Raw genomic sequence first — 9,516 nt, forward strand, 5'->3', positions numbered from 1 at the left:
GCAGGCTGCCATACGGTATCAGTAAGTCTCAAGCAAAGAGATAGAAAAGAGCTCATCTCCTCAGACTTCACCAGGGAGAGAAGGGGCTTTTGGAGGCACATGATACTCTTTCCTCCACAAGAGCTCCAGGGGATTAGTCACCTTATAAAAGTCAACTGAGGGACTCAGTAAGAGCTCAGCTAGCTCTTACCTTTCCCTAACCACAAGCTTCGGTTACCCAAAACTTATTCCCCCCAACACAATACACATAAAAGACATCCTTCCTATTAGTACATTTATTGGGGAGAATCAAGATTCCCAACAAGGAGTGAATTATTTTGTAGGGGGAAATTTTCCTCCCTGGAAATGTTTTGGAAGCATTTTCTGTCCAGTTAGTAAAGGCACATCACTGAACACACTGCTTTTAGCACTGGTAGGGAGGGCTGGACACACCAGGCTGACCAGACACCGGCAAGGGGGGTCTGAATGTGGCACAGGCTTCCTGTGGGGCATGGACTGGGGATGCCTTTGACACAATATCTTCCCCTTAAATGCCTCAACTTTCTCAGGCTGTCTGTCCTTGTCTGTGATCTGTCTAATCCTTGTAGGATAATTCTGGCCAACAAAGATAGCTTGTTGGCTGTAAGACTTGGTACATGTCAATTTGCAGGAGGGAGCCATGTAGTTGTGGGGATAGCCCTGGACAAGCTCTGCTGTGAACTGCACTTCTGGGTTGTGCTGAGCTTTCCCAAGCTCCACTAGGGAGGCAAGGGGCTCCTGGAGACAAGTGATATCGCTCCCATGCCTATGCCCCAGCTTCTCTTCTAGGAACTCCCCAGTGTCTTTCCTAATTTTCTGAGCTTCAATACTCCCAGTAAAGCCAGCTCTGCTTTTAACTCGACCTCTATTCTGCACAGATGATGACAGGGAGCTACCCTTTGCCTGAGAAATTTCTTGTTCTTCATATACTATGCTGGGTTTATTAAACCGCTGCAAAAAGGTCTTCATCCATTTTCTGAAAAGGTTTTCAGGAGGAGGCTGTGTTTTCAAGGTTGGGAAAGATTTGCTCCCAAGCAACTCCTTTGATGTCTTGTTATGAATAGCGTGGCCCTTTCTCCTGAGTTGGGATGTCCCCAACCCTGCATCCCCTCCACCAACCTCTCCTCCCTTGGGTCTTAGAGAACTCACTCTCTTTGTAGCTGATGAAAAATTCTTAACTTGGCATTTCTGTAAGACATGCATAGGGACACTTGGCTCCTGCTGCTGTGCCACACGGATCCCTCTGTCCTCCAAGTGGACATATCCCTACTCGAGATGCCCTGGGGATGAGTCAGTAAGTCCTTGGAACTCAAGTTATCTAAGGCAAGAGACGTGTCAGTGAAATGGCTCTGAGGTTGGCTATCCTTCCTCTGGACCAACTTTAACTGGCTCAGCATCTGATTTTTAAGATATGATGATTTAGGATCTTGGGGAACTGATACCCTTGGTGGGAAAATTTCAGTTTCATGAGATGTGCTTGTTTTCACATTTGTCACTGAGCAGCTTCCTGATTTGCTGGATGTCAAGTTGTTCCTAGTTTGTGATTGAAGAGCACAGATCTCCTCTTCCTTGAAAATCTCCTTCGACCCATTGGTGACAGTAAAGGTCATTCTACTGCCCTGAAGCCTGTTAACATTATTACTGGCACTCTCTCTCTTATCCCTTGACTCACGGGCAACTCCAGCTTGCATTATGGGCAGCTCTGCGCTGCATCTACTGGCCGGTACAGTCTGTCTCTGACTGGCTTCGTCTATGATGCTGTGTGTGGGAGGCAGAAAAGTCTGTCTGCCATCCTCAGTTGTCAGGACACTTTCTATAAGATCATTGTCAGTATCAGCGAATTCTCTTTTCAGGGTCTCCTGCTTTTCTTGATCAATAGGTGAAGTGACCAGCTGAGGATGACCCAGGATGGAGAATGAGCTTGTGGTTTCTAACTTTTCTCCTTGATAATCTGTAGTGCCTCTTCTAAGGGCTGGGGAGGCCCCATCTTTGGCATCTGTCTCTATAAGGTCATGATCAGTATCAGAAAATTGCCTTCCGAGAGTCTCCGGTTTTTCTTTGCCAACAGGTGAGGTGACAGGATGAGGACAATCGAGGACAGGAACTGAGCTTGTTGTTCCCAGTTTTCCTCCTTGAAAAGTGCTTTGTCTATTAGACTTCGAGACCCCATCTTTGGAATCTCCCCGAGAAATAAAGCTGGCTGAGGATGGAGTGTCGAAATGGGAAAAGGAGGTGGAAAGGTCCTCTTTCGATTTGAAGATTTCTATGGATTCAAGGATCTTGCGGGGAAGGCCCCACAGCATCCTCATGTGGAAAGATTTAATATGGGCTTCCAACACCTTTTGTTTGTTGGAACTAAGGAAAGAAATCTCCTGCGAAGTTTCAACGCAGTGGTCCTCACTCACCAATGCTGCCATATTTTGATGTTTTATTTGGCTGTGGGATTCCTCAGCAAGAGACATTGTCTGCTTGACTGAATGCCATGAACTATGCACAGTCCCAGGCATTCGACCCTCATTGATTTCCTCAAATTTCTTGCTCAAATGTACTGTCAGGGCATTTTCAAGTTGTTTCTGACCTAGGCTCTCCCCTGAATGATTCCCTGACAGATGCATCATATGAGTGTTCAGGTCTCTCTCAGAGTTAGACTTCAGATCCTCATCTGAAGATGTCTCTGGATCATGCAACACATAATTTTTTGGACCAGTCTCCTGGCTGTACCCCTGAAAATTCCCCACATTCTCCAGGGAAAGCATATTTGAACTCCTCTCATGGAAGGTTCTAGGGATGATTTATCCAAACTTCTTTGGAACATTGAGGCTCTGACCCTCAACCGAAGAGCTATGTAAGGGTCCTTGAATGCTCTCTGACACAGATAGCTCCAAAATTTTGCTCTGAGGACGTAGCAATGACAGAGACTCATGGATTCTACGGGGCAGGCCCCATCTGCGCTGGATGAGCCTCTTTCGAATGTGTTGCTCTAGTTTCTTCCTTACCTCAGAGCTCAGTGGAAAATCTCCAGGAATGATGGAGATGGGAACATGAACCTTGAAGGACTTTCTGACCAATGTAAGATTGGGAGCTGGAGGACGAAAGTCTTCCTGGGATTTCTGAACCACAGAGGGTAAACCCCACACACCTTCCTGCACTTTCTGCAACACGTTACACTCCAGATGATTAATTTCAGATGGTGTAAGAGACTGTGCCTCATTTTGGGGTCTATGAAAACACACTCCACAGATCCTAATCAGGAATGGAGAACTAGGGAGTAGGGCTGGGAGTGGAGATTGATGTTGAGCCTGGGACTGGACCTCAGTGAGATGTGGGGACTGACCTCAGGTCAGGGTTTGAGGCAAGGGTAGAGCTTGGGTATTGGGCAAGGACAGAGGTTGGGGAGGGGGAAGTATGGGGATTTATGGAATATAGATGTATTTGTAATGCCATTGAAGAATACAAACATGGAAGAACGGCCACGTTGGACAAGAACATTAGGATGCAGAGACTCGCTGTGCAGAGATGGGAGGCCCCAGAAGAGCTGCACATATTTTTGTTCTAAATGGTCCTCAAAGCACTTAGAATATGGGGGCTGCTGATGGATGTGCTGCCCCTCTAGTTTGCCTTTACTGGCCCCAAAAGGAAAGAATTCTGCCATGTCACGCTTATCAGCAATTGAGTTTAACACTTTCCGTGAAGAATTTAGTTGGTAGTTTGGCCTAAGTTGTGTTGGGAAAGATCCTGGTTTCTTTCCATTTTCTTTCCACATCAGGAAATCACACCTTTTTTTGACTTGTCTCTCCAGGAGTGCAAGAATGTCATGACTGACAAAAGAGATGTTAACAGGCTGTATGACGCTGGCCACAGAGTGCCGCCCTAAAGAGGCCTCAGAAGAATGAAGGGTAAGAAGCTCCTCCATGAAATCAGATGGCACAAAATTGGAGGAAAAAGAGCCCTTGGCATGAGGCTGCCACCAGGAGAATTCTGAAGATGCAGGGCATGAATGGTCAATGCCTTTGATTGTTGGGGCATAGGTGGATGTCCCACCAGAGCCACCTAGAGATAACATCTCTGCAAAAGGCTTCAAAATGGTGAGTCTTGATTTCGACTGAGTCACAGAGCAGTCTTCCAGTGGTAAAGCAGATGGGATTGGTGGTTTGTGATGATGAGCACATGAATCAGTGGGATTCATGGCCTGGGAAATATCTTGGCATTGGGTAGAGTCAAGTGAAAAGATGGTGTTCAGAGACAAACTGGCCACAGGGAGCCCACAGGAGATTGGGCTCCGCTCTCTGAATGTGATGTGGTGGCAGAAGGGGAAAGGGAAGCTGTTGGGGTGGGGAATGGTCTACGGGGAACTTGGAATCCAGGGGAGAAACAGGCTGTGGTGGTGGAGGGTCCCTCAGTGGTGAGGGTGAAAACAAGTCAGCTAAGGAGGTGATGAAGTCAGGTGAGAGAATTAACTGGGGTGGTGGAGACAGCTTAGGCCGAGGGGACAATATTAGGTCTTCTGTAGGGGTTGCTGAGGGTGTGGAAGACAGAGTGAACGATGACTCAGTCACAGAATCTCCAGAAGGTAAAGGGGACACAGAGGGAGCAGCATCTTTCAGGGACTCCCAAGACAGCAGTCGCTGGATATCAGCAGTTGCTCTGTTACACACCTGACAGTCGGGGTCTGGGCATAACAGTCGACGAAAGCGGGTGGTATCATGATGCTGGCCCAGGGGACTGCAAGAAACAGGAGGTCCAAAGCTGCAGTCAGGACCAAAACAAGGAAAGGAGGGTCTGTTAGCCTGGCAGGGGTGGGGACCCCTGAATCCTGCTACCCGCTTCGCATCGCCCCCCACCCATGACCTCACCATATATGAGGTCATATGACCTCACCATAGCCACTCCCCAAAGCATTCATTCACATACCGGTTCCTATGGCTACCCACTCCCAAAACTACAGCAGGCTACAAGGAATCCCTGAAATGAATAGAACATGCTAGGAAAAAAAAGGAGGGGGTGGGAACAGGACACAAGGGGAACGATTAATCACCTTTTCAGAATAGAAAGTAGCTTCTTTTCCTCTTCTGCTTCCCTCTGGAAACTTTTCCGGTCTGGGAAACCAGAAGAGTATGTTATATGCAATGAACGTAGAGGCACAGGGCTCATACAGAAGTCACTCTGTGCAAGACCCTTGGGATATTAAACTCTGATAGCCCCAAGAATCAGTAGAAAAGGGCAAATAGTCATTGATAATTTTCACAAGTTCACATGTGTATGTGGAATCATTAGTAAACTTTCACATACATTACCCTATGTGATGCTCAAAAGCACCACGTGAAACACATCAGTGATTACCTCCAGGAGGAATCCGAGCATCAAGGAAGTCAAAGTACTTATGCAGAGTTGTGAGACAGAAACTCTGACTCCAAGCCAACCAGTAGTCCTTCCTTGATATCTCAGTTGGCCACCAGTTGGGCAACACCCATTGGGCAGGTCCATCACTTGTCATGCACATGAATGGGCAGAGTAGGGCCTATGAGTAGTGTCTCAGGTCTGATTGCTTTCCCATGAGCCTGTCTTCTGAGGGCTCTGTTTTCTGAAACTGTATCTAGTAACTGACATTCTAAGAAATCATGGGACTGAGTCCTCATGAAAGAGACAGGAAGGGTCACCCTTGAAGCTCAGATAGAGCAGGCTGGCATTACCTTTAAATGTCACACTTTTCCTTCTCCTCCTGGCTCTGCCCTGATGCTGAGAACAAAAGAAAGATAATGACAGACTGGAACTCACTTCTCTCACACTCTATGAAACTCATTCATTCATTCATTCTTTATACAAGAATCATATGACTCCCTAATTAATAGAAATATGTTCTTTTTACCAATTTTTAAAGGTGATAAAATATTTCCCATTTTCCCTTCTCTGAAAACTGAAAGATGATTTCTTCTGTGAGAGCCACACTTGATGTGCTGAGTTAGAAGTCCTCATCCAGGGCTCAGAGTCCAACAGTCACATCTGTGCTGCCTCACAGGACAAGTGTCCCAGAGACAGAGCTCTGGCTCCAGCCTCTGCTCAGACACTCTCAGCATTACTCCCCTGGTCAGCCCAACATGAAGGAAGGCTTTGTTGAATGACAGGTGACATGGGAATGTGACTCATGATCAAATTTCAGCAGAGACAGTTCTCCTTCAGAGAGCCCAGACTCTCTAAATAATCCCATGTGGGACCACAGAATTACTGTGTTTGGGATTTTATCCTGGAACTCTCCACCACAGCCAGATAGGTAGTCTATGAGCTACAGATGGAAACCTTAGTCCACCTGAACCAATAAGTCTGCCCAACCTCTGCCACAGAAGAGTGAAGTTCTGTCCTCTCTTCAGACTTCCCATGTAAGACATGTCTCTGAACCAACCAAACTTATTTAGAACTGTGGGAATAGGATTGGGAAACAACAACAGTGCATCTCTCTTGGGTGTTCACCCACAGTTCCTTACCTTTTGGATGTCATTATTTTTTTCGGTGGCTGACGAATACAGGGTCAATACCACGTAGAACAAGTACAGTATAAACAACCCCAACCCACTCAAGCAGATGAAGTTGGGGTCAATATCCAAGCAATGTGAGTCCGGGCTCAGCCCTGTCTCAGTATAGCTGTTCAGAAAACAGAGGATATTATCCATGGTCTGAATAGCTCGGCTGCCTGAAGCAACTGAGCACTGAGGGTGCCCAGGCTTAACTATAAACCCAGGCCTGCATCACAGAGCATGGAAGAGTCACAGAGCGTTTCTGAGGGTGGAGGGAGCAACTAAAGGAGGGTGTGTCCACAGCCCAACCCCACCAGCCCAGCCGACTCTCCTGGGCTCTCTGGGTCCCTTTGCCCTATCCTGCCACTCCATTTCCCAAGTCCATCCTTTTTCATGTCATATATTTATCTTAGTGGAATTTTCAGTTTGTTCCAACAGTAAACTAGGCATTACCCAAGTCCCGCTTTGCTGTTTGGAGCCCTTAATTTGAACCCCACCAACTACACTGCCTTGAAAGCCTGAAATACTGCCTGGAATATTTGTTGTACCCAGGCATTGCCACTCTCAGGATCACATATGTCCTCAAATCCGTCTTATCTGCAGAATATTTTGCCTTACATAGACACAGATATAAAACTTAAATTTCCTTTCTACTTACTTTGTTTTGTGAATGTAGAACATTACATTCTTTGTTTTGAAGTCAACCTTTACTATTTCCAATCAGAGAGACTGACTCAAATGATTAAAACTAATGTTCTCAAGGGAAAGAAGCTCACTGCCCAATTTGGGTTTTTCAGAAAAGAAGATTTTTATTGTAAATAAACCAACAAGGAGACAGGAGTCCAGTTCAGACCTGTCCCGTGTGCTGGCTTTCATGCAGTCATTTTATTAGAAAAGGTTTAGAGAATGGCCTCTGGACTTAATAGTTGGTTGGTGGAAGGAAAGGGGAGGTCTGAATGTCCTCGGCATGCACAGTTTTGTTTAACACTGCCTAATGTATCACGTGTGCACATTCGTGGGGAGTTGGTTGAAACGTGGCAGAAATTTGGGCTGTGACGTTGGCCAGCTTGTTCTGTGTAAACTCCAGTTGGCCTTAATAGTTTTAATCCAGTTTAGCCAGATTTTAAATCTCAGAAGCAGGGAGAGTTTTTGCACTTTAGCAAGTTACTGTTGTTGTTGTTGTTTGATCTGCTATCCTGTAAACTGATTAATTTCATTAGTCATGGGTTTCTTCAACTCTCTGGGGCATGGTTTCACTAATAATGCATTATTTAACATCTACAAAATGAAAATAAGTGTACAATAAATGTATATCATTGAAACTTCGAGGGACCTTAGGGGTAAATTTATAGAACTTATTTTTCTGAAGTTAGTGAAGTTTAAACTGTTCAAGCACTTTTGGAACATATTCTGTACACAAACACACATACACATCGATCTAAAAGGAAGAAGTTAATGGAAAATTATTATAAGTAGGGAGTTCATTTGGGTCAAGCTTGAGGATTGCGACCTGGGAACACAGATGCAAGTCAGCCTAAATATACACTCCAATTAGCAGTAAATACAAGTGGGTGTTTAAAGTTGAAAAAGGGAACAAGTAGTGGATTGACACAAAGTTGTAATCAGGAATTCTCATTGGTTTACAGAAGCAACATTGATTAGTGATTGCCTATATATTGTTAAGCTACAGGGGGTGGTTTGTAGTGTGAGGTGTGGCATTACTGGGTTACTATATAGCTCCATGTGGCAATAGCAAGCAATTTCAAGAGATGAATACATAGCTCAAGGAGGAGATACGGCTGTGATTTCTGTCTAATTTTAATGTCCCACTAGGCCTGATAATTTAAGAGGACTCACAGTCCTCAGATAAATGTTATTTTCTTAACAAACACACCCTCACACCAATCCTGTGACAAATCAATCAATATCTTCAAATCCAGAATCAATTAGTTCCTCCTTTTATTTCAATCTCTTACTTGTCATTTTGACACCATATTTTCTAACTCTACCTCAAACACAACCAGACGCAACCCTCTACATCAATTTGGTAACAAGTATGCAACTCCCTTAAAGCAGGGATAGGTTACAGTGCCCTAAGCTGTTGTGATCTAAGAGACCAAAATAGATGCCCCTTTATCAACTAAGACAGACCCTAAGGTTAAGGAAACAAAGTTACCTATGGGTGGAGGGTTCAGGGCCTGGATGGCATGGCAAATTTCCTAACTTTCTATAACTAAACTCCCTCTAACCAAACCAGTTATCAGCTCTGATTGGACAGAGGACTGGCCTTACAAATGTTCTTTTCTGATAAGTTACTAATATTACAGATTTCCAGTTTCTACCAGCTTACAGAGGTGGCACACAAACCGCCTGTGTCCTGTAGTTCATCTTATGATTTAAAGGGCCAAATTCTACCTCATTTTAGCGCTAAACCCCATTCCAAAGTGAACATGGGCTGTACGTTTCATATGTTTACTCATTATGGTGTGCTCGGCACCCGCATAAATATGTATAGCTTTTCCCCCAAACTTGTTGAATATGTATGAATATGAATATAAAACCCAACCTGTCCTTCCCCTATTCCAACAGAGAGCATCTTCAGTCCACGCTGGATGCTTTCCCTTCCTGGTTTGCAAACTGATGACAGCAGTTAGGCTCTCCTTTCTACTATTTAGCCATCTTGGTGGTCTTTTGGATGATACTACTGATGCCGTCAGTTTTTGGTAGCAGAGTGGGACCCAGGCATGTCAAAGCCTTAGAGCAGAATGGAGTCTTAGGCAACCTCACCTGATTACACTGTGGGCCTTGTAAATGTGATCTTTTCCTGAGTGCCTTGGCATCTAAAAATACGTGAGAACGTCTGTTCTCTATTCTACATAATCACCCCTGCAAATATCCAAATACCAACTACCTGTCATACTTTATTCAGGTGACTCTTATCAGGTTTAAATGATCCCAATATCACCCACCCCTGACCCATCTTCCTACA

General features: G+C 45.0%; 1 protein-coding gene across 1 annotated transcript; it reads right to left on the reverse strand.

Annotated features, from left to right (window-relative positions):
• Positions 1-263: 263 nt before the first annotated feature.
• LOC117098423 (spermatogenesis-associated protein 31D1-like) lies at positions 264-6,800 on the reverse strand. The gene is given in 7 exon segments (XM_033236979.1): positions 264-1,277; positions 1,280-3,424; positions 3,427-4,279; positions 4,281-4,764; positions 5,054-5,124; positions 5,710-5,754; positions 6,498-6,800. Coding segments are annotated over 7 exon segments (4,749 nt in total). The 5' UTR covers positions 6,684-6,800; the 3' UTR covers positions 264-312.
• Between the last annotated feature and the right edge of the window lie 2,716 nt (positions 6,801-9,516).

This window comes from Trachypithecus francoisi, unplaced genomic scaffold (genome assembly GCF_009764315.1).
Source record: "Trachypithecus francoisi isolate TF-2019V2 unplaced genomic scaffold, Tfra_2.0 Lachesis_group16, whole genome shotgun sequence".
Classification (NCBI taxonomy): Eukaryota; Metazoa; Chordata; class Mammalia; order Primates; family Cercopithecidae; genus Trachypithecus; species Trachypithecus francoisi.